The sequence below is a fragment of the Vulpes vulpes genome, chromosome 9 (assembly GCF_048418805.1).
Source record: "Vulpes vulpes isolate BD-2025 chromosome 9, VulVul3, whole genome shotgun sequence".
Lineage (NCBI taxonomy): Eukaryota > Metazoa > Chordata > Mammalia > Carnivora > Canidae > Vulpes > Vulpes vulpes.
The window spans coordinates 53,789,010-53,816,950 of NC_132788.1; the positions used below are offsets into that span (position 1 = coordinate 53,789,010).

The 27,941-nt window shown below is 52.8% G+C and overlaps 1 protein-coding gene across 5 annotated transcripts in view; it reads left to right on the plus strand.

The window, feature by feature from the left end:
* The first annotated feature begins 340 nt into the window (after window positions 1-340).
* Window positions 341-27,941, plus strand: part of CFAP100 (cilia and flagella associated protein 100) — a 56,776-nt gene continuing 29,175 nt past the window's right edge. For 3 of the 5 annotated variants that reach the window (XM_025991609.2, XM_072720130.1, XM_072720129.1), the window contains exons 1-8: window positions 341-616; window positions 2,576-2,683; window positions 14,921-14,998; window positions 22,715-22,815; window positions 25,178-25,370; window positions 26,897-26,964; window positions 27,038-27,201; window positions 27,442-27,522. In XM_025991609.2, coding sequence (XP_025847394.1) covers window positions 2,635-2,683; window positions 14,921-14,998; window positions 22,715-22,815; window positions 25,178-25,370; window positions 26,897-26,964; window positions 27,038-27,201; window positions 27,442-27,522 — 734 coding nt within the window. In that variant the 5' untranslated portion in view covers window positions 341-616; window positions 2,576-2,634. The remainder of the gene's footprint in view (window positions 617-2,575; window positions 2,684-14,920; window positions 14,999-22,714; window positions 22,816-25,177; window positions 25,371-26,896; window positions 26,965-27,037; window positions 27,202-27,441; window positions 27,523-27,941) is intronic. The other 2 variants (XM_072720131.1, XM_072720132.1) reach the window with 2 other exon arrangements.

Consider the following 27,941-nt stretch of genomic DNA (forward strand, 5'->3'; position numbering starts at 1 on the left):
CATTCCGTGTCTTGCCCTAAGAGTCATTCACCCTCTGACTTGGCCAGCATCGTCTTCCCCGGAGGAGGCCGGAGGCCGGCACCGCGCACCCCGCACCCCCACCCCATCGGCTTTCGGCTCCAGGGGGTGCAGAACAGCGGCCCTCCCAGCGTCGGAGTTGTCCGCTGCTGCTGGCCCCAGGAGCAGCCCCTCGGGCAGGGGAGAGGTGTGTGTGTGCCCCCCCACCCCCCCACCCCCCGGCAGAAAGGACAGGTCGGTGCCTGCAGCACCTGCATCCCCAGGTGCACGCGGAAGAAACGAAGCGGGGAACGGAAGGAAGAGAGCAGGGGGTGCGGAGGAAGCAGGGCGGAGGAGAAGCCTCCCGCCCCAGGCCGCACCCCGGGCGCGTCCCGCAGACCCTGGCGCTCTGACCGCGGGGCCCCGGGCTCTCAGCGCCGGAACCGCCCGCCCCCCTCCGCTCCCCCGGGCGGCTGGGACCCCGGGGCTTTGTGACGTCAGCGCCCGGGCCGCCAGGGAGATTGGTTGCCATGGCGACGTAAACCGAAGGCCCGGGAGCCGAGAGCGGGGAGCTGCGGCGGCGCGGAGGCTTCGGAGCTGGCACGGGCGCGCGGGGCCGGTGAGTGCGTGGGACTGGGGGCGCGGGACGGGGGCGTGCGGGGCGGGGGCGCGTGGAGGAGGGGCGGGAGCGAGCGGAGGAGGGGCGGGAGGAGGGGCGGGGGCGAGCGGAGGAGGGGCGGGAGGAGGGGCGGGGGCGAGCGGAGGAGGGGCGGGGGCGAGCGGAGGAGGGGCGGGAGGAGGGGCGGGGGCGAGCGGAGGAGGGGCGGGGGCGAGCGGAGGAGGGGCGGGAGGAGGGGCGGGGGCGAGCGGAGGAGGGGCGGGGGCGCGCGGAGGGGGGGCGGGAGGAGGGGCGGGGGCGAGCGGAGGAGGGGCGGGGGCGAGCGGAGGAGGGGCGGGGGCGAGCGGAGGAGGGGCGGGGGCGAGCGGAGGAGGGGCGGGGGCGCGCGGAGGGGGGGCGGGAGGAGGGGCGGGGGCGAGCGGAGGAGGGGCGGGGGCGAGCGGAGGAGGGGCGGGAGGAGGGGCGGGGGCGAGCGGAGGAGGGGCGGGGGCGAGCGGAGGAGGGGCGGGAGGAGGGGCGGGGGCGCGCGGAGGAGGGGCGGGGGCGAGCGGAGGAGGGGCGGGAGGAGGGGCGGGGGCGCGCGGAGGAGGGGCGGGGGCGAGCGGAGGAGGGGCGGGAGGAGGGGCGGGGGCGAGCGGAGGAGGGGCGGGGGCGAGCGGAGGAGGGGCGGGGGCGAGCGGAGGAGGGGCGGGGGCGAGCGGAGGAGGGGCGGGAGGAGGGGCGGGGGCGAGCGGAGGAGGGGCGGGGGCGAGCGGAGGAGGGGCGGGAGGAGGGGCGGGGGCGCGCGGAGGAGGGGCGGGGGCGAGCGGAGGAGGGGCGGGAGGAGGGGCGGGGGCGAGCGGAGGAGGGGCGGGGGCGAGCGGAGGAGGGGCGGGGGCGAGCGGAGGAGGGGCGGGAGGAGGGGCGGGGGCGAGCGGAGGAGGGGCGGGGGCGAGCGGAGGAGGGGCGGGAGGAGGGGCGGGGGCGCGCGGAGGAGGGGCGAGGGCGAGCGGAGGAGGGGCGGGGGCTCGCGGAGGAGGGGCGGGGGCGCGCGGAGGAGGGGCGGGGGCTCGCGGGCGAGGGGCGTGGGGCTCACTGAGGAGGGGCGGGCCCCCGGGTCCCCTGCAGGGCCTCTCTGCAGGCTTCCTCCCTCGGTGCTAGACGAGCGTCAGCACAGACGTAGCTCCCAGCCGTCCGCTCCAACCTGCCCTCCGCAGACGCGGTGCCCGCCCCACAGCCCCGCCGACGCGGCCCGATTGCGCTCGGCTGCCCGAGTGCTAGCGGAATGGTGCTGGAAGGGCGCAGGCTTTGGAGCCAAGGAATTTCGGGCTGGAATCCCAGCAATGGCCCTTGCTTGCTGTGTGACTTTGGACACCTCGCCGAACCTCCGCTTTACTTCCCCCTCTGCACAATGAAAGATTCATTCAATGAATAGATAAGAAGCCGCAAGGCCACGCCAGGCGCTTGGATGAGTGCGTTGGCTACCAATGAGAAAAGACCCCTGTTCTCTTGGAGCCTACGCAATGCACCGATTTTTTTAAGTGATGAATCAGATACTGGTAATTGCAGAGAAGAAAGTAAAGATGGAGGGGTGGGGAGAAGGAAACCAGTTTGGATGGAGTGGCAAGAGAGGGTTTGGATGGAGTGGCAAGAGAGGGTGTCTCTGAAGTGGTGACATGAGCTCAGAACTGAAGGGAAAGGACCTTCCTCCACAGCTGCGTGTGGGTGAAAAATTTTTAGCTTAGGAGATGTTATATGCAAAGGTCCTGAGGCAGACCAAGGCTGGCATGTTCTAGAAACAGAAAGATTAGTCAGGGCAGCTAGATCTACGTCAAGGAGGGGAGAAAGGATAGGTAGGGAGCTATAGGTGTTGGTCACCTGGTGAACCCTCAGTAAAAGACAACTGTTCTCAGCCACCCAGGGGAAAGGGGAGCTTAGGGCCTGGGGATCATCTGGCTCAAGCATTGTGTCACTCCTCAGGTTGGAATCGCCTTTAGCCAAAACCAAGTTTTGCAACGAGCCTTTATTCCTCTGCCCAGATGTCCAAGATAGTACCTACCATGGTCTCCAAGGACATGATTTACAACAGTAAGTATGGGGCTGGCATGGACTCAGAAGCAAAGACAGGCTCGGGAGCCTGGGACAATGACATCCAGACTTAACTGAGAGCTAAGGTGATTCAAAATCAGGCCATGAGGCGGAAATCATAGATGTGCCAGTTCTCTGGAAACTCCATGTTTTATTTCCTAGGGCTGCTGTAACAAAGTGCCACCACTTTGTTGGCTTTAACAACATATTTGTGGTCTCACAGTTTTGGGAGCTGAAGTCCAAGACATGGGTGTCATTGGCATTGATGTTGATTCCTCCTGAGGGCTAGAGGAAGTGTCTGTTCCAAGCTCTCTCCTAGGAAATTTCTGGTGGTTTGCTAGCCATTCTTGATGCTCCTTGGATTAGAGACGTGTCCTCCCTAGCTCTGCCTTCATCGTCACATGGCATTCTGCCTGTGTGCATGCCTGTTGCCCATTTCCCCTTTTTATTAAGGCCAGGAGTCATATACGATGAAGTGCCCACACTATACTCCAACATGACCTCATCTAAGTTATGTCTGCAGTGACCCTATTTCTTAACAGGGTCACCTTGTGAGGTGCTGGAAGTTAGGCTTTCAAGTATTCAAAAACGTTAATTGGGTGGGTAGGGAACGCAGTTCACCCCAAAGCAGGCTCTGTGGAAGTGGGTCGCTTTCAGCCTCTCTGCAGCTGTGGTCACTGGGCCGAGCCCAGAGGTAGTACCAGCTGGCCCCAGGCCCTTATGGGAGATGCCCTGCCTCCTCTGAAGTCACACAACTCCTGCCAAGTGCTCCTGCTGGGAGGCATGGAGGGAAGCTGCGGGGAGGGGGGGGGCCCTCTGGGGGCCCCTGGGGCTGAGGTGGGCAGAATGGCAATGCTTCCTGCTGTCACCTGGCTCTTAACTGCTTTAGTCTTTTTTTATTCTTTTTTTTTTTTAGAATTCAGAGACCCACCTCTAAGGGCCAGTGGGATTTATTTATTTATTTATTTATTTATTTATTTATTTATTTATTCATGAGACACACAGAGAGAGGCAGAGACACAGGCAGAGGGAAAAGCAGGCTCCCTGCGGGGAGCCCGATGCATTCCCAGGACCCCCGGGGGTCATGCCCTGAGCACAAGGCAGGTGCTGAACCACTGAGCCCCCAGGGCTCCCCCTGTCTTCAGCTTTTAATTCAATTTAACTTTGAATTAGGTAAAGGATTCCCATGGTTCAAAATTCATGTTCAAAGCCCCTTCTTTTGAAAGGCCCCTCCTGTCCCCAGATAGCCAGAACCCCCTCCTTGGAGATGGCCAGTGGCACTTGTCTCTCATCTCCTTCTACACCGGCTCCACGCACATGCTCTGTGCACACAGGCAAATACATTCAGATTCGTTAGGTACAGTTTGTCCTTTTCTCACACAAACAGTCACAAGAAACAGGCTTCCTGCGCCTTGTTTCTTGCACTAACCCCATAACATTGTGGAGACTCTTCCTTATCAATACACCAAGAGTTCCCTTAGACTTTTAGTGTTGCGAGCAGAAGTGATCCCATAATGTGAGTGTACCTTGATTTATTTAACCAATCCATATTAATGGGCATTTAGCTCATTTCAAAACGTGTCGTCACCATTGCAGTTGTGTGCTCAGTCACTCTGCTCCAGAGCAAATTGAAAAGTGAAGGAAGGCTGAAATGGAATTACCAAAAAAAAAAAAGATAGCTTTGAAATGTTTGCAGATAACAAGTTTATTTTTTTTATTTTTTTATTTTTTATTTATTTTTTTAGATAACAAGTTTAGACACACACATATACACACACAGCAATGCAACATAATTTCACTGTCTCAAGACTGCTGAAGGCCTTCTAGACTCTATTGCTTCATCCTGCAGTACCAAGAGGGTAGTTACATGGGGCGTACCCTGTAGCCCTGGAGAATGGGTATATCACTTCCCTTGGCAGTGACATGCAAACAGAGGGTATTCCCCGCCACGCCAAAGCTAAGTGCCAGGGTGCGGGTTGAGGGTCTCTGCACTTGGGAGAAAACCAGGCCAGGCAGGCATGGGCAAGTGGACAGACCCACAGCAAGCTCAGGCCAGGCCAGCCAGGGGCACCTCGTCAGGCAGGCAGGTGAAGTCACCCTGGATGAGGGTGTATCAGCCAGGGGCTCAGACTGGGAGCTTTGTTGAGCCTGACATCCTGGGTTCAGCTGCAGAAGCTGGGTATTATGGTAGGGGCCAGAAAGACTCTGAGCCCTTTGAGAAAAAGAGGAGCTTAGGGACTCTGGGCCCTGAGCCCAGGCCAGGTACAGAGAGGGTTTCTGGACCCCATCCAAGAACACCCCCACCGAGGTTTGGAGCACTGGGGTCTGACACACTCATTGGAGCACAGCACTTCTGTGAGCCTCAGCTGCTTCATCTGTGAAATGGGAGCAATCCTCAGGCTCTGTGAGCTGTAAGGAGAGACACAGGTTGAGGGCTCGGTTCCGTGATACTGCTATCATTAGTCTCCACTCCCACTATTATGACACCCACCATCCCACCTCTACAGCCTCGGCTAGCCTCCCAGTATGTGAAGTCGGAGCCGGAAGGAGATGCTCAGAGTCCACATGGAGGGGCGGTTAAGGGGTCAGGATGAAAGATTTTGCTGCAATTGGACATCAGAGAAGTGAGCTCTGGGTTTGTTCTTCATTCACAAATCCTTATTAAGTGCCAGCTGGATGCAGGCATGTGTTCTAAGCACTGGGATTCAGGGGCAAATAAAACCCTCCCCCTCGTGAGACTTACATCATGACAAGGGAGACAGACATTGCAAAGCAAACAGCCAGTCTCTACTTACAACAGCCAAGAAGCAGTAGAAAGGAAACCTACTGGAAGCTTTGGGCAGGGAGTAGGGTATAGAAATGGGAGAGGTAGTCAGGGAAAGCCTCTCAGAGGAGGTGACATTTGAAACCTATCAGTAACAATCCCGAAGGATGGAAGAGGGGGAAGGGCATTCTAGGCAGTGGGGTGGGCCAGCAAAGGCTGAGGCTGGTATAAGCTTGCAGTGTTAGAGGGAGAGACAGAGGCCAGTCTGAACAACTTGGGTAGGGCCATATGGACTGTGGGGAGGACTGTCCAGTTCTGTTAAGATGCTGAGAGGGGTTGCACAGTTTCTGGGTTTTATGACTTCGATCAGTAAGGATACCATGGTCTGTGACACAGGCAGAGGGGCTGGTTCACCATAGCCTCCCTAGGGACCCCAGGCAAGGCCTTACCCCCAGTGCACAGGGTGGAGGACACATGATAGAGACCTGGCCAGGCAGAGGAGCCAGTGAAAGCCCAGACTAGACCCGAGGCTCCCTAGTCAGGGCTTGTGGGGCAGCATCTGCAGGACCATGCAGACAGTTGGAGAGAAAAGCAATAGACAGTTCCCCTCCACTGCCCGTGTTCCCTGGCCCAGCCAGGTCACTACACTCCCCTCAGCGTCTTGGCGCTGCTGTCCCACTGCCCAGAGTGCTCTCCCCCTATGGCTCCCTCCTCCACCTCCTTTAAGCATTTATTCACATGTCACCTTCTGCTTTATTGTTCTTGGTATCACCTTCCACCTCCCACCTGCATCCCTGGTCCTTGTTTCTCTCTCCCCAGTAGAATGTAAGGTCCACCCAGGCAGAGGTGTTTGTCCTGCGTGTTGCTGTCTCCCCAGAGCCTGGCACATAACAGGTCCCCAGTAAAATTCTGTTAGCTGAAAGCTTTCCCCTGAAGTTCAGGAATAAGCCAGGATGTCTGTTTTCACTGCTATTCAATACTGTGGGCTGGATGTTCTAGCTAGAGCATTTATTTATTTTTAAAAGATTTTATTTTTAAGTAATCTCTGTGTCCAACCAACATGGGGCTCAAACTTAGAACTCTTCTGACCAAGCCAGCCAGATGCCCCGTAGCCAGGGCATTTAGACAAGGAAAAGAAATAAAAGGCATCCTTAGGACGCCTGGGTGGCTCAGTGGTTGAGCGTCTGCCTTCGGCTCAGGTCGTGATCCCCCGGAGTCCTGGGACTGAGTCCTGGGATAGAGCCTGCTTCTCCCTCTGTCTGCGTCTCTGTCTCTCCCTCTGTGTCTCTTGTGAATAAATAAATAAAATCTTAAAAACAAAAGGAAGGAAGGGAGGGAGGAAGGGAGGGAGGGAGGAAGGAAAGGCATCCAAATAGAAAGGAGGAAGTGAAACTATCTCATTCACAGATGACAGGATCAGACATAGAAAAAAATCCCCAGGAGCCCACAAGAAAGCCTCTAGTGCTCATGAATGAGTTCTCCCAGGTTGCGGGGTGCAAGATCAAAGCGCCAACGTCAGCTGTGTTTCCGCACCCCAACATGGAAATTAAGAAAGCAATTCCATTTACAATGGCATCTGAAAGAACGGGAGACCCACGTATGAGGGGACGTCGTGGGAGATACTCATTAGGGTAGGGGCGATCCGGGAATCAGCCTCTCCAGCAAAACAGCTGCTGAGCTGGCAGGAACTGTTGGAATCCCAAATGGGAACTCTGGAGCCTAGAACACATGCAGTTTCCAGGCAGAACTTGGGGGGAGGCTGGGAGACTTAAGCCAGTTGTGGCATCTTGTGGAGCAGCCTCCAGCCTGGCAACAACAAGAGGGCAGCCCGCTTTCCTGGCATGGCTTGCTGGTGCCACGGTGGATGATAAGGAGCTCTTCCGCCCAAACCCACTGTGTGTTTGGTGGCTGAGAAGCCAGGACTGAGGCTGGCCATTCTGTTCATTCACCACCAGGAGCTCAAGTGACTTCCCTGCCAGGTCTGTCCATAGGGACCTGTCTCTAAAGAGACAGGACCTTCCCTCTCAGGCTTTCGGGACACAGACATTTAAAGAAATCTTTGACAAAAGATTAATATCCAGAATATATAGGGAATTCCTAAAACTCAACAACAACATCCACAACCAAGAACCACACTAAAAAATGGGCAAAGGAGTTGATAGACGTTTCTGTAAAGAAGATCTTCCAAAGAGTCAATGAGTCCATGACATGGTGCTCACTATCATCAGTCATTAGGAAAATGAGCTATCACCTCACACCAGTAGGAAAGCTATGAAAAAAGAAACCCAAAGTAAAGGGTTTCTTTCTTTCTGTCCCTACGTCTTTCTTTCTTTCTTTCCCGACTTTCCCAGTAGGGAAACTGGAATCCCCATGCACTGCTGAGGGGAATGTAAATAGGTGCACAGCTGTGGAGAATGGTAAGGTGCTCCCTCAAAAAAGTATAGCTAGAATTACATGATCCAGCCATCCATGTCTGGGTACATTCGCAAAATTATTGGAACCCCAACACTGTCTTATTTGTGTTTGTCACAAGTCTCCAATGTAGGCTCTGCTGCAGCACATGTAAACATTGGCCAGCAGACACCAATGTGATGATCTCCCTTGGTCCCCCCTGCCCCACCCCCGCCAGCTCGCAGAAAGGCCTCAACACCAGCCCAGACACTGCTCTAAAGACTCCTCTGCCCCCCCGCCCCTCCACCCCCCCGCAGAGACCCAGATGCCATTTTGACATCACCAATCTGGTGCTGGGAGCTGGGGATGGACAGGCATGGTTCCTGTCGTTTGAAAATGTAGATTTCACTTTTTCCTAGATAATTCTCTTGAGGCAAGGGGGGAAAAAGCAAAAATAAACGGTTGGGACTACACCGAGATTAAAAGTTTCCGCGCAGCCAAGGAAATAGTCAACAAAAGTAAAGGCAACCTATGGAATGGGAGAGCATATTTGCAAATGGCATATCTCATAAAGGGTTAGTATCCATAGTATATAAAGAACTGGTAAAACTTAACACCCCAAAACCAAATAATCCAATTTAAAAATGGGCAGAAGACATGAACAGATATTTCTCCAAAAAAGATATGCAGATGACCAACAGACGTGAAAAGATGCTCGGATGGCCCTTGGCCTTGGCCAGGGCTGAGCTCGCCCACTCATGGTCAGGGAATGCAAATCAAAACTACTACAGTGGCCTATCACCTCACACCTGTCAGAATGGGTAAAATCAGCAACACAAGAAACAACAGGTGTTGGTGAGGATGTGAAGAAAAAGGAACCCTCGTGCTCTGTGGGTGGGAATGCAAACTGGGGCAGCCGCTGTGGAAAACAGCATGAAGTTCCTCAAAAAGTTAAAAATTGAATTATCCTATGATGCAGCGATTGCACTACTAGATATTTATCCAGAGAAGACAATAGTACTAATTCGAAGGGATACATGCACCCTGATGTTTGTAGCAGCGTTATCTATAATAGTCAAGATATGGAAGCAGCTCAAGTGTCCATCCACTGATGAATAGATTAAGAAGATGTGGGGTGTGTGTGTGTGTGTGTGTGTGTGTGTGTGTGTGTGAGAGAGAGAGAGAGAGAGAGAGATGGAATATTATTCAGCCATAAAAAAAGAATGAAATCTTGTCATTTGCAACAATATGGATGGAACTAGAGTGTATTATGCAAAGTGAAAGAAGTCAGCCAGAGAAAGACAAATATATGATTTCACTCATGTGGAATATAAGAAATAAAACAGATGAACAAGGGGTAAAAAAGAGAGAGAGGCAAATCCTGAGGTGGACTCTTATCTCTAGAGAACACACTGATCGTCACCAAAGGGGAGGTGGGAGGGGCATGGGTTAAACAGGTGATGGGGATTAAGGAGGGCTCTTGTCATCATGAGCAGGGGGTGATGTGTGGAAGTGTTGAATCACGGTATTGTTCACCTGAAACTAATATAACCCCGTATGTCAACTAAAAAAGGGGAAAAAAAGTAATCATGAGTACACCATGTAGACAGAGCAATGTAACAAGAAAGAACTATTGAAATGTAAAGGTATAATGTAGATATTAAAATTGACATAAAAAAATAAATAAATAAAATTGACATAAAAATAAAAAAATGAAAAGTAAGTAAAATGTAGGTTTCATTACCACTCCGGTATGGCAAGCCCAGCAGACAAGGGGATGGTTGCCATTGGAAAAGTAGTTTGCTATCTTCCCAGATCCCCAGAAACAGGGGCAGGGCACAGCAGGCAAGGTCACACCCAGGAGGACCAGGCTGGGTCAGAGGTAGGGGAGTGGACTGTGGGCAGGGGCCTTTGTTGCAGTTGCCACGGGAAGGAGCAGGGTGCGCGGGCTTAAGGGTGGGTGACTGGTCTGAGGAATGTCAGGACTTCGGCATAGTGCCGTCCTGAGTTGGCCGGGACCTGGCCCTGGCTGAGGAGAGCAAGGGCCCTCGGTGTGAGAGCCCGATAGGGCAGGTGGGGGGTGGGCATGTGGGCTCTGGATTAGTCGGAGTGCACTCTTGGGCAACTCCTTTACCCTCTCTAGGGATGGGCCAGCTCCGGGAGGGAAGGGTGGGCCAGTCCCTGCGGGGTCAGGAAGACCTAGATGCTAGAGCATCAGGTACAGAAAGAACAAGACATTGTCAATGCACCGTCCTGGCGCAGTTTCCCATCTTGTGAAGGAAGGTGACCCCCACATAACGGCAGGTGGGGCAAGTGCCAGAGAGGGAAGGGCCATCCCTGGGAGAGCGAGGTGGGCTCCTCTGTCCTGGAAGAGGGATCCAGGAGGCCTTCTGGGGTAAACAACAGACAAGGGAGATGTTGGCTGAGGGGGCTGGGGTGAAAAAAACCAAGGCAACAGCACGGGGCGTTGCCTGTGGGAGGGTCCGTGAGAGGCTACCTGGAGCGTAATGAGGGAGGGGGAGGGTGGTAGCAAGAGGAGAAGCTGCAGAGGCCTCTGTGTGGATGGGGCTCCTGGACCTACAGGCCCTGGGAGGCCACTGAAGGGTGTGCTGGATCTCTCCTGCTGTGTAACAATTACCCCCAAACTCAGCAGCTTAAAACAGTAATCACGCATCAGCTCCGTGTCTGCGGGTCAGGAGCTCATGGGGGCTTGGCTTGGGGATCCTGGCCCAGGGCGTCTCCTCTGCAGCCGTCTGGGGCATCTGCTCTGGGCAGGCTCGCTCGGATGGCCCTTGGCCTTGGCCAGGGCTGAGCTCGCCCAGAGCAGGTGTTCCCTGAGAGGCAGGGCAAGCCCAGACGTCTTCTGTGACCTCACCTCCCAAGTAACATGCTGTCACTTCACAGTTGGCCGCACGGACCAAGCAGGATCCAGGGCTGGGGGCAGTGCTGATGGCTGAGTTCCGGAGCCCAAGGACCCTGGGGCCATTTCCGGCAAGGGCGCCACTACCTTGTAAACACAGGTCGGGTTTGTGAATTGTGCTTGAAGATGTCCTGCCCCAGGGGCACCTGCGGGGCTCAGTCCAGTGGAGTCGACTCTTAATTTCGGCTCAGGGTTCGGGGCCACATCTCTCCTCGGCCTCCTCAGACAGGGTGTGCGCAGGGCTCCTGCTGTTAAGAGCACCAGTTGGCCTCCTTGCTTCCCCTCGGATAAGTCCTCCTGTGGACCCTCTGTGTCCTGCAGGTCCCAGGGTGGCCCTTGCCCGCAGCCCAGCCCCTCCTGAGCACCGTGCACCTTCGTCCCCAGGCAGCCCGTGAGGGCGCTGCCAGCGGCTTCCTCGGACTGCCCTGGCCACCCTCCGTCTCCATCAACAGGGCCCGTTCCATCTGAGGACACATTTCCGTCCTCACTCTGCCAATTCCCAAGGCCTTCATCCGCAGTGGCCTCCTCAGAGGCCCCATTTGGCGTGTCCCACGGGCCCCTGAACTCAGGCCTCTTGCTCCACCCAAGCCCCTGCCTCCCTTCTCTGGCACCTCAGCAGACGGCACTGGTACCCAGGTGTTCGTACCTAACAGGTGGGGTTCTCCCCATGCTCCCTTCTCCCAGAGCTCACATCCCATCAGGCACGTAGCCCCTGGGCTCTCCGGAAAAGCACTGCATCCACCTGGATGGGGGAAGGAGGAATCCTGCCCCCGCTCCCACCCTTGTCTAAGCGCCAGCCCTCTCCTGTGGGCAGCGGGGAGGACAGGCTTGCCAGGGTGCAGGGGAGGTGCCCGTAAGTCCCAGAGTGAAGGCTGAGATGGTGGAGACTGGGAGCCCACGGTGGGGCCCATCCCTCTCGCACGCAGGTGGAGAGCAGAGAAGTGGCTCCCCTGGCTGCTGCAGTGGGAGCAGGTCAGCAGGTGGCCTCCCTGGAGCCACAGGAAGCAGCGGGCAGGAGGATCTTTGTGTGCCCTGAGCCTACACCTCGGCTCCCATGACTGGGGGGATGGGGTGTTAAAATTTTATCACTTTTTATGAGGACACTGCACCCAGCTCACCTCCCCCTGTTTCTCCCAGAGAATTTTTCTACAAGGAGGCTTACATTTTTAAGACTTTTTAATTTAAAATTTGCAAGAAAGAAACAGGAAATTTTTTTTTTTAAGAAACAGGAATTTTTTAAATGTATTTAACCTTCATACGCAGAATTCCTTTCTAAGCAAGACACAACTCCAAAGCATTTCACTAAAGCAAAGATGAGGATGTCCTGTAAGGAAAATACATGACAGACAATCCGAAGGGAGCGGTCATCTGAGCTGGAGCAAATATATCTTCCGCAGCTCTGACAAATGAGCTAGCGTCCTCTAATAAAGGTTCTCCAGATCATTTAAGAACTAGGACATGCCAGGCAGAGAAAAATGCTCCCGGGATACTGACAGATTGAAGTGAGGGGATAATTAACATCTGCAAAGCCATAATAGCTTCCGTAATTAAGACGTGCAAATTAAAACTGAGATGCATTTATCACCTATCAGACTGACAAAATTCCAGGTGTGTGGGAAACAGTGCAACTCAACGCAGTGATAGACAGTAACCATCGACCAGTTTGGAAATCGCATTGGGCTGGAAATAGCCTCAGGACCCACCAGGGGAACCTGGCTAAGGAGCAGCGACACTTGTATATAGGCAGATAGGTCTTTTTTTAAAAAAAAACTTTTAAAAAATTGTGGTCACCTATATATACATAACAAAATGTACTCTTTTGAGCATCTTCAAATATACAGCTCAGTGGTGTGGGAAGTACATTCACCTTGGTGTGCAACTGTCCCCACCGTCCATCTCCAGAACTTTTTCACCACATAAAAGTGAAACTCTGTCTCCATTAAATACTCCCCATCCCCTTACCCAGTGCCTGGTGCCCACCATCCTACGTTCTGTGGGTAGGAATTTACGGACTCCAGGGCCTCATAGAAGTTGTCTTTTTGTAAAGAAGATGTGGTCTATGTATACATGGAATATTCCTCAGCCATTAGAAACGACAAATACCCACCATTTGCTTCAACGTGGATGGAACTGGAGGGTATTATGCTGAGTGAAGTAAGTCAATCGGAGAAGGACAGTGTATGTTCTCATTCATTTGGGGAATATAAATAATAGTGAAAGGGAATAGAAGGGAAGGGAGAAGAAATGTTGGGAAATATCAGAAAGGGAGACAGAACATGAAGACTCCTAACTCTGGGAAACGAACTAGGGATGGTGGAAGGGGAAGAGGGCGGGGGATGGGGGTGAATGGGTGACGGGCACTGAGGGAGCCACTTGATGGGATGAGCACTGGGTGTTGTTCTATATGTTGGCAAATGGAACACCAATAAAAACTAAATTTATAAAAATAAAAAAATTTTTTAAATTTTTAAAAAAAGAAGTTGTCCTTTTGTGACTGGCTGATTTCCCTGAGCACCATGTCCTGGATGTTTGTCCATATTGTAGCGTGAAAGCAGATGTGTTTTTCAGTGAAAAAACAAAGGGGCATCTGAGAATGTGCATGCATGATCCCTCCAGGCAGGTGAATAAAGATCCACTTGGTGGTGAGGGCTTCAGGTGAGGACTGCTCATCCTATCAACATGTCATATCAGTGTTCATCAAAACACATTAAACAACATCGTTAAAAATCTCTGCTGTATATGTGCTTTGCTTTTACAATTAAGAAAAAAGCTGGGGACGCCTGGGAGGCTCAGTGGTTGAGCATCTGCCTTCCGCTCAGGGCATGATCCTGGAGGCCTGGGATGGAGTCCTGCATCGGGCGCCCTGCATGGAGCCTTCTTCTCCCTCTGCCTGTGTCTCTGCCTCTCTCTCTGTGTGTGTCTCTCATGAATAAATAAAATCTTTTTTTTTTTTTAAGGCTGAATTTTATTAGAATTTGGGTTTGGTTTGGGTTTGGGTCTATTTAAATATCTATGGTATCTTCTGATCTTTATGATGTGGTTAGTTAAATGTTGCTACCTGGAAATTGAACCACAGAGTCACTAAAATGGAAAGTACTGACTGAGCAAGCAGCCTGTGCTCCTGAACGCTCCGCAGGCCTCCCTTCTCCCTACCGCCTCCCCTCTCCTTCCATTACATATGCAGCTTGATCTGCAGGCACCTGAGTTTCCAGCCTAGGCCCTTGACCTTCCCTGCCGGCCACAGGACAGCTCCCCTCCTCACTCTCCCCACACCTGGTCACACAGCTGCTCAGGGGCCACCCCTAAGCATCCTACCCCCACCTTTCAAGCCCTGCCTAGCTTTCATCACCCCAGGCCTCCTCCTCCAAGCTGGTCCAAATGGACCGGCTTCTTGAACTCCCCACCAGAGCACATCCCAGGCTCTCCAACAGCCCCCACCCTCCACAGCTGCATAGACTGTAATTTCCAAGTTACAATAATTTCTGGGTTAGGGTTGGAGGAAGTATCAGGCCAAATGCTTCCTTCTGTGTGGGTATCAGTTGAAGGACAAGGAAATGGGTGTTTCTCTGGATCTTCTGTTGCAGTCTTGAGGGAAGCCCTGGGAGGCTCACAGCAAAAGTATGGGCAGCACCACAAGGCAGAGGGCTTGGGTCTGTGACCTCCCTGTAAGACAGACTTGCATTCTTTTTTTTTTTTTCCTTAAGATTTTATTTACTTATTTGAGAGAGAGCAGAGCAAGAGAGAGCACAAGCTTGGAGGAAGGGCAGAGAGAGAGGGAGAAGCAGGCTCCCTGAGCAGGGAGCCTGATGTGGGGCCCCATCCCAGGACCCCAAGATTATGACCTGAGCTGAAGGTAGACGCTTAACCCACTGAGCCACCCAGGTGCCCTTCCTGCACTCTTCTTAAGGAGCAAATGGAAGGATGCAAAAGGGAAGGCACAAAATATGTCCCATGTGCCAGGCACATGTACAGGTGGGCCCTTTTCTTGCACGGTTATCACAACTTGCCAGCAAAGTCAGCATGATGGTCTTAGATTTGTAAACAAGCTCAGAGAAGCTGAGTGACTTGCCAGGGCCACTCAACAGGCAGGCAAGGATGCTGGTGCCAGGGCCTCTCCCCAGCCTCATGCTATGCTCACAGCTTCACTTTTCTCTCTCCTCAGATAACAGCCTAGAGTCCACAGAAAACAGTTCTTCTTCAATCACTGAAGAAGAAAAAAAGGAGAAACATGGGAAAAAAGGTAAACATAGCCCTCAAGCTGGGAGCTGAAGTCTAAGTTGGTGGGAGTCAAACATCTCCCCTGGTCAACATAGTCTCCAGGGCCAGTGGCAAAAGGAAATCCTTCCATTTGCATTAAGAATTGGGTTACTGAAAAAAAAAAAAAAGAGTTGGGTTACTGAGACCTGAAATAATAGTACATAAACAAAGTAGGATTCATTTTTCCTCTAGTAATGGGAAATACAGGAGGCAGTCCAGAGCTCCATGAGGCTCAACGAAAAGCAGTTCTAAAAAATCAGATGACCATGTCCCAACTCTTTCTGCTCCGCCAATTTTAGCTTTAGGGTTCTCAACTGCAAAGTGATCATGTGATCACAAAATGGCTGCTGCGGCTCCAGCCATCACATCTGATTTCAGACAGGGAGAAGGGGTGAAGGGAAGAGCAAAACTGCCCACCCATCAGCCAACTCAGCCATCCCTGGAAAAAGAGCCTTCCCAGAGGCCCTGCCTGACAATTTCTGCCTACATTCCATTGTCCAGAAATTTGTCGTGTGGCCATCAGTATCTGTAAGAGAGGCTGAGAAGTATAGCTTTTCAACAAGGCACAGGGCTGCCACCTGTTAAGAGGAAGAAGGGTGGGCAGCTAGCTGCTTGTATTGCTTCCTCTGTGCCCCTGCACTGCTGTGCCACCTCTTGGCTCTCCCCCCTGCCCCCAGGCTTGCAGGCCAGTCTAATCCTCCTACAGAGGGGTGCAGATGTGAGTGTGTTCCTGACCTGCATCTCCCAGGCTGAGCTCCCACCCCTCAAGCCCCCACCCCCTTTTCCTCTTTCGTTTAACGTTGATAGTCCAAACCTGCCCAGAAACAGAGACTAAGACGAAGTGAACTCAGATGCCCATCACTAGACTGGACAGTAGAGAGGATTTGCCCACATTTGTTGCATGATACATGCTTTTTTTTTTGCTTTTTTTCTTTTCTTGTCTTGCCATAATTTTTATTTTAATTTTTAAAATTAAAATTTTTAATTCTAGTATAGTTAGCATCCAGTGTTATGTAAGTCTCAGGTGTACAATATAGAGATGCAACACTTCCCACATCACCGGGTGCTCATCCTGATAGGCGTCTTCCTTAATCCCCACCACCTGTTACACTCGTCTTCCCCCCCCCCTCACCTCAGCTCATAATCATCAGTTTGTTCTTCATAGTGAAGAGCCTGTTTCTTGGTTTGCCTCTTTTTTCCCCTTTGTTCATCTGTTTAGTTTCTTAAATTCCACTTGTGAGTGAGATCATATGACATTTATCTTTCTCTACTGACTGATTTTGTTTAGCATAATACCCACTAGGTGTCCTTATTCTTAGTTTATCTATCAACGCACAGTTGGGTTGTTTCCATATTTTGCCAGAATATTTTAAAGTAAAATTCAGGGGTGTCATTTCATTGTTTTATCCCTCAATATGCATTTTTAAAAAATAGGGATGTCTCCCCGCAGGGCCACAAGGAAATTTCCCGAGTATCTCAGAAACGTCTTCCTATAGAAGGTTCATTCTAATCAGAATTCAAATGAAATCAGATGGTCTTCACTATCTTTAAATCTAGCAGAGCCCCTCCCCAACATCCTTTCATTTTCTGACTTACTGAGGAATAGTGTTACCTATTCTGTAGAATGTCCCCTGTTCTGATGTGTCTGTTTGCTTCCTGGTTATTGTCATTTATTGAAACTGTTTCTCGGGTCCTCATATTTCCTTTAATTGGACATCACCCTACATGCTTGACATTCTATTTTGTCTGCAAGAATCCTTCCCATCATATAAAAAATAGTGAAAGGGAATAAAGGGGAAAGGAGAAAAAAATGAGTGGGAAATATCGAAAGGGAGACAGAACATGAGAGACTCCTAACTCTGGGAAACGAACTAGGGGTGGTAGAAAGGGAGGTGGGCAGGGGGTGGGGGTGACTGGGTGACAGGCACTGAGGGGGGCACTTGACGGGATGAGCACTGGGTGTTATTCTATGTGTTGGCAAATTGAACACAAATAAAAAATAAATATAAAAAAATAAAATAATAAAATAAAATAAAAGTGGAGGGTGGAGTAGGATATCTAAAGCCCTTACACTTCTAAACTCTAAAAAAAAAAAAAAAAAAAGAATCCTTCCCACCACCTCTCACAAGCAGCCCATATATCCAGCTGCCTTGATGATGGCCATGTCATGCTCAGTGGGTTCAGATTCCCACCCAGGGTTCAGATTCCTGTTTTAGCCTTTCACCTAACAGCTTCCTCTACCCATGGATGCCTGTGTCTGAACTGACCCCTACATTAGGGGTTGAGGGATCTGGATTTTGGTTTGGTTTCTTCACTAAGGTATAATTCACATAAGGTGAAATGCACACGTCTTAGGTGTACAGTTTGATAAGTCTCAATAAATGTATACAACTTTGTAGCTTCCACCCCATTCACCGTCTGGAACATGCCTATCTGCCCAAAAATTCCCTTACCCCCAGAGACAGCACTGTCCTGCTATCACCAAAAAATCACTTCAAAAAAATTTTTAAAGATTTTATTTATTTGAGAGAGAATGAACAGAGAGAGAGAGCACGAGCAGGGGGGAGTGGCAGAAGGAGAAGCAGACTCCCCTCTGAGAAGGGAGCTCATCATGGGGCTCGATCCCAGGACCCCGGGATCATGACCTGAGCTGAAGGCAGACGCTTTACCGACTGAGCCACCCAGGCGTCCCACCAAAAAATCACTTCATGATTTTTTTTTGTTCTCAAACCTCTCGTATAAATAGGGTCACATTCTGTGCTCTTGGGGTCCTGGCAGCTTTCACTCAACATGCATCTGTAAATACCAGGGACAGGAGTCCCTTCTTTGTTGTTTGTATGTTCTATTGTGTGCATATGTAGACAGTGTATTATTCTTTCTGGAATTGAATATTTGGGTTGTTTCTGGTTTTTCGATATTACAAATATCCTCCAATGAACATTCTTGTGCATGCCATTTAGGGAAAGAAGCACTCCTTTCTCCTTGGTATATGTGAAAGAGTGGAATTGCCAGTAGTGGTTCTACCCTTAGTAGATACCGCTGAGCAGTTTTCCAGAACAGCTGTACCAGCTGACAGGCCCACCAACAGCTATGAGTGCTCCAGATGCCTTATGTCCTCCCCAGCAGTTGGCACACTGTTGATGCTTTTACTAACCTGGCCCTTTGGATATGTATTAGCATCTCATATTCCCTGTGACCAGTGAGGGTGATTACCTTTCCATATATAGTTCACTGGTGACTTTGTTATAAAGTGCCTGTCCCTGCCTGTGCTCACTATTCTATTGGGTTGTCCTTTTATTTTAATGACTTCTAGAAGCTCTTTACATATTCTGGAAACAAATTATTCACCAGTTCTAAGTGTGCAAATAGCTTCCCTCACTTAGGAGATTGCTTTTTCCTTTCTTGGGGGTGCCATTTAATACACAAGGTTCCTAATTTTAATGGAGTTCACTTTATCAATCATTTTCTTATGGTTGGAACTTTTTATGTCCTGTTTTAAAGTTCCTTGCTGACCCAAGTCATGAAGATACTGTATCTCATACAAGTTTTGTGTTCGGGATGCCTGAGTGGCTCAGTGGTTGAGCATCTGCCTTCAGCCCAGGGTATGATTCTGGGATCCCGGGATGGAGTCCCACATCAGGCTCCCTGCAGGAAGCCTGCTTCTTCCTCTGCCTGGGTCTCTGCCTCTCTCTCTCTCTCTCTCTCTCTCTGTCTCTCATGAATAAATAAAAGTATAAAAAAATTTGTGTTCACTTTCTAATCAGACTTACAAATCATTTGTAGTCTAATCGTAACCATAATTTGTTTGTAGATTCTTTGGATTTTCTCATCTACAGTCACGTCACCTTGAAAGGACATTATTTGCCTTTCCTTTCCAATCCTATACTTTTAATTTCTTTTTCTTACCTACACACAATGTTAAATAGAAGTACAAAGCCAAGTGTCCATGCCTTGTTCCTGACCTTGGGAGAAGGGGTGGGGGACCATGCAATATTTCCCCTCGAGGTTTCTCTATATAGACGCCTATATTCCTTTCCTGTGGCTGCTGTGCCACAGGCTCAGTGGCTTAAAGCAACACAAATATGTTATCCTACGATTGTGGAGGTCAGAAGTCTGACGTGAATCTTACAGCACTAGAAGCAAGGTAGGTGTCCACAAGCTGTGTTCCTTCCAGGAGCTCCAGGGGAGACTATGCTCCCTTGCCTTTCCCAGCTCATAGGCACCGCACACTCCACTCCTGGTCCCTTCCTTGTCTCCAAAGCCAGGAACACAGCATGCTCCAGTTTTCCATGCTGTCACTCCCACCTCTGCTTCTGTTGTCATGCCTACTCTTTTGCACACCTAGGCCCTCCTGCCTCCGTCTTAGAAGGACTCCCATCATTCCATCAGGCCCCTCTGTCTAGTCCAGGACCGTCTCCCATCTCGAGGTCCTTAACTTCATCCCATCTACCAAGTCCCCTTTACCATATAAAGGAAACTAGTCTTTTAGGGCTTGGGGTTTAGGGTGTGGACATCACTCAGCTCATCATACTTCCCCCTATCAGACTGGGGAGTCTCCTTCTCTTCCTAGGTTGCTAAGACTAGTTATTAAAATCAAGTTTGAATTGTATCAAATACTTTCACTACATCCCTTGAAAAGATCATATTATTTTCTCCCTCATCCTGGGACGCCTGAGTGTCTCAGTGGTTGAGCGTCTGCCTTTGGCTCAGGGTGTGATTCTAGGGTCCTGGGATCCAGTCCCACGTCGGGCTCCCCACAGGGAGTCTGCTTCTCCCTCTGCCTGTGTCTCTCATGAATGACTAAGTAAAATAAAAAAAAAAATTTTCTCCCCATTCTGTTAATGGGGTATATTGCATTGATTGGTTTCTAAATGTTAAACCAGCTTTGCATCTCTGGAATGATCTGCTTCGATTGCTGCCACCTTCACATTAACATGTTCCCATTCGGAAACATTGCCTACTCACCAGACTGCAAATGCAGTTTGTTTTCGGAAGCCAGTCTCCACGTAGCTACTACAGTGTGGGCTGCTTGATTATGTCTTTCTGCCTCTCTTACTCGTCACCGGGAGTAACAGTAATTCCACCTCGAGGTTGTTAGGAAGATTAAGTCAGGTGAAGTCCTTGGTCCAGCCACGATAGATGCTCAGTGCTTGCTAAGGATCATAATTAATCTTTTCGATGGGGACGTGGGACGGGCAGCCCATCATCTACGGGCCATGTGGGGCCATCAGGACTCTGACTCGTCCCTGCCTCTCTCACTCAAGCTCAGTGCTCATTATTCTGAATTTCAGGCAATGCCCCTGCCCAGAGTGGCCAGGCATGCACAGAGGGTGCAGGGAAGTGGGCTGAGGACGTGAGGATAGGCTCACTGTGGCAGTTCTGTGGGGGCCCACACACCCCCATTTCTGCGACCAAAGCTGTCACTTCATTCATCCCTTCCTCCGGCAGGGCAGCCCGGCCTGGCCGGGCCACCCTCCCTCGTCCAGCACTCCCCAACAGCTCCCGCCTTGCCAGTCACCCCCTCTTGTCCAGAGCTGGGTGCAGTTTCTAAATTTATGTTACATCATTTCTGGGGGATGAGGTTGGCCTAGTTGGCAAGGCAAGCCTTGAGCCCATTGCACCATCTTCACCTGCCTCTCCAGCCTCCTGAGCAGACAGAGGCCCCTTGGCAGTATCTTCTGGAACCTCTGTGTCAGAATCAAAGTCGGTGTAAAAGAAAGTTATAATTAGGCATAGGATGAAGAGTCCACGCTGCAAACCAAAGCCACACAAGCCCCGTCCCATCTCTGTCCCTCTTACCCGGCCAGTCCCTGATGGCCCTGGGGGCCAGCACCACCCCTGTGACCTCTCTCTGTCTCGGACACCTCCTCCCACATGCTACCCTCTCCAGAAGCCAGGCTGAGAGCCGACTGGAGGCCCTGCTGGCTTCCTCCTCTCTGCTGAGCCCAGGAGTAGATAATATTTCTTTATTCTTCTCACTCAAATACTAAAAATGTCTACCTTTGAAAATTATTTTATTGTTTTAAAGATTTTATTTATTTATTAATTTGAGACACAGAAAGAGAGAGAGAGAGAGAGAGCACAAGTAGGGGCAGAGGGAGAGGGAGAACCAGGCTCCCAGCTGAGCAGGGGCCCCGGAATCATGACCTGAGCCAAAGGTAGATGTGTAACCTATGGAGCCACCCAGGCACCCCTAGAAGTGTCTATTTTGACAGGATTTAATTCTTAGAGAGAAGCTGAAAGACTAGCACGCAGAAGTTGTAGACTTGGAGCTTTCCCAACCCCTCCACACAGCGGGGGCAGGAGAAGCATCAGGGGCAGGCACTGCCAGAGAGCACTGGCGGGAGAAGGCCCAGCCCTCTGGCCTCCGCCCTGGTTCCCTCTGATGGCCTGAGCACAACGCAGTGGGCAAGCCAGCTGCTCTACTCTTGGTCATCAATCAGGATGATCTTGTGCAGAGGTATTTTGAGACTCTCAGAGTGTAACTTCAAACCCTCTTCACAGCTCCCCTTTTCACGGGTGATGGTGTCAAACCGGGCAGACCTCCAGAAATGCAGGCCGGATAGGACTCTGAAGCTTGGAAATGCTCACAGCCGCTGGCCTCTGGCCTCCCTTCCGGGAAATCAATTGCCAGGAGCCAGTCGGCAATGGCACCCGGGTATCCGGGGCAGTGCTGGGGCTGCTGTGGGTGTCCCTATCCAGGCCCGATTGGGTCATGCCTTCCTACAGCCTTTGATCTCTGCGTACAGGGCTTGCAAAGAATTCATGATTTTGCAGGCATTTACTGATGATGGTCTTTTTTAAAGATGTGAAATTATTAAAAATACGTGTTGGAAAGCACTAGCGGAAAATACCCCCAGAATGTTACCAGCAGTTGTTTCAAAGTGGAGAAGTTATTTGGTTATCATACTCTTTTACTTCCAAGAATGGTTTGTTTTGTTTTGTTTTACAATGAACTCTGTTTCTTCTAAATCGAGGATGGGGGAGAAAGCATCCATATTTTAGCCCTTAGTCTGGTGGCTTCAGGGTCCTGTCCCTGCAGAGCTGAGATAGTACATCTTACCCACAGGGGTAGGGGGAGCAGCAGAATTGGAGTCCGTGGCACCCCCCTCCCATCTTCCAGATGCCTGCCCTGCCCCCCACCTGGGCCTCAGGTGCTGTGCCATCACTTCCCACGAATTCAGCCTCCCACTGGGAGGCTCTTAGGGAACCCTGCAGACAAGGCCTGTTCACCCCGAGTGCTCACTGCCCACTGCCCTCTGCCCTCTGCCCTCTGCCCTCTGCAGGCAGGTGCCCCGGCCCCGGAGTTGGCCAGCCTCCTGCCAGCTGGCTCCATCACTCCCCCCATCCTGCTTCTCTCCTCTATGCAACAGGGGTTCCTGAGACTTTAAACGAGAGGGGACAGGGGGCCAGATGCCTGAGACATAGGTGAGGCTATGTTCACCAGGTCTCTTTCAGATGCCAGGGACAGAAGCCCAAGTCCAACTAGGTTACACCAGACAGGTGAGTTCATGGAGCTGGAAGGTCCAGGTTGGACTTCAGGCACAGCTGGATCCAAAGAGAATGCACACGTGCTTCCTTGCTCGTGCCTTCAAGGAAGCTCCTCGTGCTGGACTGGGAGGGCACCGGGGCTCCTGAGGCATGGGCCACCACTTGGAAGAGCTGGCTCATCTCTCCAGTGACGTATCTCCCTCCCCAGTGTCCATGACTGTTCCTGACCGTTCAGCGAATCCTTTCCACATATCTGGAGATGTGGATTTCTTCTTGCTCAGAGATCAGGAGCGGAATAAGTCTCGCACAGTGAGTACCTAGGACTGAAGTCTGCCCTCCCTCACACATGTGGAGCCAGACTGCCCTTCTCAGAAGAGCATTTCTTCAGGGTACTCTCTCACTCTAGAATAGTCAATAACTCACTATTTTTTTGTTAAGCATTTTATTTATTTAGAGTTCAAGCGGGCTGAGGGCAGAGGGAGAGAGAGAGAAAGATTCTCAAGCAGACCCCAAGTTGAGCACAGAGCCTGATGGGGGCCCGACCGCATGACCCCAAGATCATGACCTGAGCTAAAATCAAGAGCAGAACCCTTAACCGACTAAGCCACCCAAGTGCCCAATGGCTCACCATTTTTAAAAAATCAATTCAAAAGCCTGACTAGCTTTCCAGTCTCTGGCCTGTCGCACTGTCTTACAGGGTTCCTCGGTCTTGTTAGAGTGAGCTGTTTGAAGCTGCGGTGGCCTAGCTCTGTCACCAGGCTTTGCTTTCGCTGTCCCTTGCATGAGATGCCATCTGCCCCAGAGACTTTCCCTGTCCTTCAAGGCCCATCTCAGACCTCAGGGACCTTCCTACCTCCCCCAGGAGACCACCCCCAACTGCTCCAGCCTTGCATGATCCCCCTTCTTGGAGTTCTTGGAAGCCAAATACATACACCAACATGCACACATGCGCACACACGCACTGAGACATGCGTGCCCTTCAGCAGTACCTGGGAGTCCCACAGCCAGCCCCAATTCCCAGCCCATGCCTTGTCTGCACTCCAGCATAGTCTCTCTTGCCTCCCCATCCAAGGGCCCATTTGCCCATTCCCACCCCCTGTAGCATGGCTGGAGCAAGCAAGCATTACCACAGCCAGGCTTGGGAGGACACACCCGTGGGCATCTTCCCTGAGAAGCAGTCAGCATGGGCCATGTTTCCGGGACACGCTCTCCGGGGCACCGGCTTGGCAGTGTTTCAGGCTCCCTCCAGGGCTGACTCTGTCTGCCCTGACCCAGGGCTCAGTATCTGAGATTCCTTGGTGAGGTGGCTCCCACTGACACCCCAGCAATGACCAAAGACACATAAGGACATGCATGTTTTCCAGCCACACCCCAGACCTCCTCATAGAAGCTCTGGGCGGCCACCAACAATGTGCTCCCTGCCCTCCAGCCACGCTGTGTGCCCACTTGGGCACTCACGAAAGCCATCCCCAGCAGCACACACTTCTCGGAGGCCTCCAAGTGGGGAACACGGCCGGCACTTGCACAACTTTCCCTGACGTTGACTTAGAAACCTTTCTCTTTCTCCGGAGCACAACTGGATTTTCTTCTCCCAGCCTGGCCCTGCTTCCAGGTCGCCTCGACCTTCGTAAATCCTCCAGTCCCGACACCCCTCCCCCTGCCCCAGCTGAGCCCCCAATCTCACATGGACCCCAAGCAGCTGCCCAGTTTCTTCTAAGCGCAGAGGTCTGCCATTGGGATTCTAACAGGTGACATGTCACCACTTTGTTATTCTGCATGGACTGGCAAGCTAGTGGCCTCAGGCTGAATCCCTTCACAGAGGAGGTTTCCCTAACAGCCACCTTTAGGGGCTGAATGGGCTGTTCCACCCTGCAGGGCCCTTAGGGAATAGAAATGCCCTGGGGGGCGGGGTGGGGGGGCGAGGGAAGAGGACTTGTGAAGGCCTGCCTGACCCTGCAGGCTAGGATGCTGAGCCAGTGAGCCCTGCAGGGACTCCCAGGGCTTGGGCAGCAGGAGGGGCCGGGCACCCTGCAGCCAAAGACCTGGGGGAAGGAGAGCCCCCCCCATCCCAGGATCCTCCAAGTGAAGGGCTGGGAAGGGAAGCAGCCCTGAGACAGGCAGGAGGCAGGCAGGGTGGACAGGAGCTGGAGAGGGGCAAAGCCCCGGCGCCCCCTTACCAGGTGCACACTGACGGCTGAGCTTGCAGATCAAACTGTGGATTTCGGGTTTTCTTTTGGAAACTCAGAGAACCTGGACCCCGGAGTGTCAGGTCTAGCAAATCACAGCGTGAGACACCAAGTGTGAATTTCAGATATGGGAGGAATCATCCTAGTGACTTTGTCACTGCACTCACTTCCAAATGGGCACCGTGTCCTTCACCTGGCGACCCCTGCCTTCACCCCGCTCCCTGGAGGCGCCTTCTGCCCACCTCTCCCTCAGCCCGGGAGCTGTGCTCTGCTGCGGGGCGCTCCCCTAGAGACACAGCTCACAGCCTCGTCCGAGCTCAGGGGGTGTGCATGGCCTGGTGCCCCAGCACCCCCACCAGGTGCGCACCTCCGCCCCTCTCCCCCCTCCCCCGCCTGTGCGCATCCCCGCGGCCAACCCGAGGGGCACAGGCGGGCGCGGGCTTGGGCGGAGGGCGTAGAAACCGACGTCGGCCCACGCCCACCAGGACCGCGAGCAGAAGTCTGTCCAGCGGGTGCACCAAAAGATGACCTACTCCTCCAAGGTGTCGGCCAAGCACACCAGCCTGCGTCGCGAGCTGCAGCTGGAGGACAAGATGCAGGAGCAGGAGGCGCGCGCCGAGGCGGAGCGGCTGCGTGCCTTCCAGGACAACGCGGCGTGGAAGCTCTCCATGACCAAAGGTGCCCCGCCATCGGGCCTTGCCTTCTGCGTGGGCAGTGCTTGCAAATTGCTTGGAGAGGCAGGGCTACGATGCAGTGGGGACGAGGGCTGGGGTGGTCTTTCTGTGTATGACACTCCCCCCCCCCCGCCCCCGCCTGCACACGGCTCTATTCCAGACAGACTGCAGATCTGAAAGCCTTTGAGCCCCAATACGCGTGCATTCGGAATGTTACCGTGCGCCTGAATGCAGATTGCACACGAATAAGATAGAGCTGCTTCCCTTGGTGGTAGTGTCGGTCTGGGACTGGGCCCTGCAGTTCAGATGGCAGCTTCAGCATCGAATGACCCCGCCATCCTGGGCCAGCTCTGCACAGCAGGCTCCTCTCCTGGCCTAGGACAGTGCCAACCTGTGGGTTGTGGGATTCAACGTCTTTAGATGCTGCACATAGTGAGAAGGAAGTTGTGTGTGTGAGCTGGTGTTAATTTTATGACCCAGGAGGACATCTTAAGTACTGAATATTCTACGAGCCCAGATGATAAAGTCCCAGAACCCAACTGGACTGCCTGTGTACTGAATGTGAATGTTAAAGAGACCCCCAGCCTCCACCCCTGACCCAATGACTTGCTTTTTTGGGTGGGGAGCCCTAAGCTCAAACCCCTAAGCTTTGTGTGCCCAGCTCTGCAGGAGGGAGAACAGCACTGCACATTGCTACATTCTGTCTCCTAAGACCTGGGAGAGGCAGGTAGTGTCTGGATGGGGAAGACTGGACCCAAGGGGTTCAGGCACAAAACATGTCCTTGTTCCAGATTTGATTTGCAGTGAGGAGCTGGGTCTCCTTGAGGGAAGGGCCTGCCCACAGGTGGCTCAGGGAGGCTGCAGCCAAGCTGGGTCTCTGCCAGGCTTCTAGACGTAAGACTCCCATGTCACATCAGGGTCTTTGGGAAAGGAGAGGGATTGAGAGACAACACAGAGAGCCACTTTCCTCAGCCCTTTCCTCGGTTCCCTGCCTCTCCAATGTCTGGGTGCATCTAGGCCTTCTTCCCCAGAAAGATGAGGGAGAAATGCTCCCCTGGCCTTCAGCCCCAAATGTGTTGGCTCTCTGCTGGCTCTCCAGATGCCTGCCTTAATTTCCTCCCACCTGGCTTAAACCCTGGTGTCTAGACTTAGCTACTAACTAAATTGGATCCTGGGGGCTTAGAGCACCCCAAATAGAGATCATGCTGCCCCATGTTTGTCTCACCACCTGATGCAGGTCCTGGCCTAATTAGGTCCAGCTGGGTGAAACGTTCAGCGCAGGGGTGTCCAGAGTCTCACTCCAGGTGAGAAGAGTATTACAGCAAGAGAGGCTTGAGTTAGGCATAGGAAAGGACTTCCCACCTGGCCCAGTCTCCCACCATGCAGAGTGCAACACATAAACAGAGTCCCTGGGATGACTTGGGCCTCTCAGCAGAGCACCTGCCAGGAGCGGCATCCTAGCCCAGCTGAGGTCTCCCTAGCACTACCCCTGCCACCCCCCACCTAGAGGCATCCTTCCCCTCTTTGCAGAAAAGAAGATGGAATCTGAGAACATGAGCAACTACATCAACCAGAAGCGACAGATGTTCCTCATCCAGGTAAGCCCAGCTGCAGGGCAGGGGATGGGGCCGTCCCAGCAAGGAGTCCGACTCCCACGCTGCTGGCCCTCAGTACGCCCTGGACATGAAGCGGAACGAGATCCAGCGGCTGGAGATGCTGGCAACCAAGGAGGAGGCGGAGCTGGAGCGGGCCGAGAAGTCCCTGGAGAAGGACGCTGCCTTGTTCGACGAATTTCTCCGGGAGAACGACCGCAGCTCCGTGCAGGCCCTGAAAGCGTGAGCCAGTGCAGAGGGGCTGCCCGCGCCCCCGGCGCCCCCTGCACCCCCGGCCCAGGTGCCCCCTCCCCGGGGCTGTGCACCTACGCCCCACCTGCCTGCACCTCGCGGCCCGCCCCACCCTTTACCCTGCTGACTGGCCCCAGCAGCTCCTTCGCCCCCACCCCCCTCCAGGGCGGTGTGCACCCTCTTTAACAGTCTGCGATTGGCTCCCCGCCCCTACCCCCACCCTACCCTCAGGGCTGAGAAGGAGACCAAAGCAAAGATGGAGAAGATCCTTGAGATCCACGACCTGACCACCCAGATCGTGAACATCAAAAGGCGAGCTCAGAGGGGGGATCCTGGGGAGCTGGCTCTGCCACCATTTCCCTGCACGCCTCTCCTGTAGGCAGAAAAGGGCCCCTGCACTGCACAAACCTCACAGCCTCACCTCTCAAACCTAAAGACTCAGGGACTCAGCTGCCCATTTTACAAATGAGGTGACAGAGGTCAAGAAAAGATTCAGTGACTTTCCCAGGGCCACACCAGCGGGAGGCAGGGCTCACTTGGCAGGGTCCCCAGGGTCAGCCGCCACTCCAAGGTCACAGAGGGCTGTAACTGCACATCTGGCCCCCACTGGTCCTCGGCAGGGTGGTGTCCTCTCCCCGGCACAACAGTGCTGCTGCCAGGCTTGACCAGGCTTCAGAGGTGGTCCCCTGTGGAGGGAGTCCCAGCAGGCAGAAGCTGACCTCACCATCCCC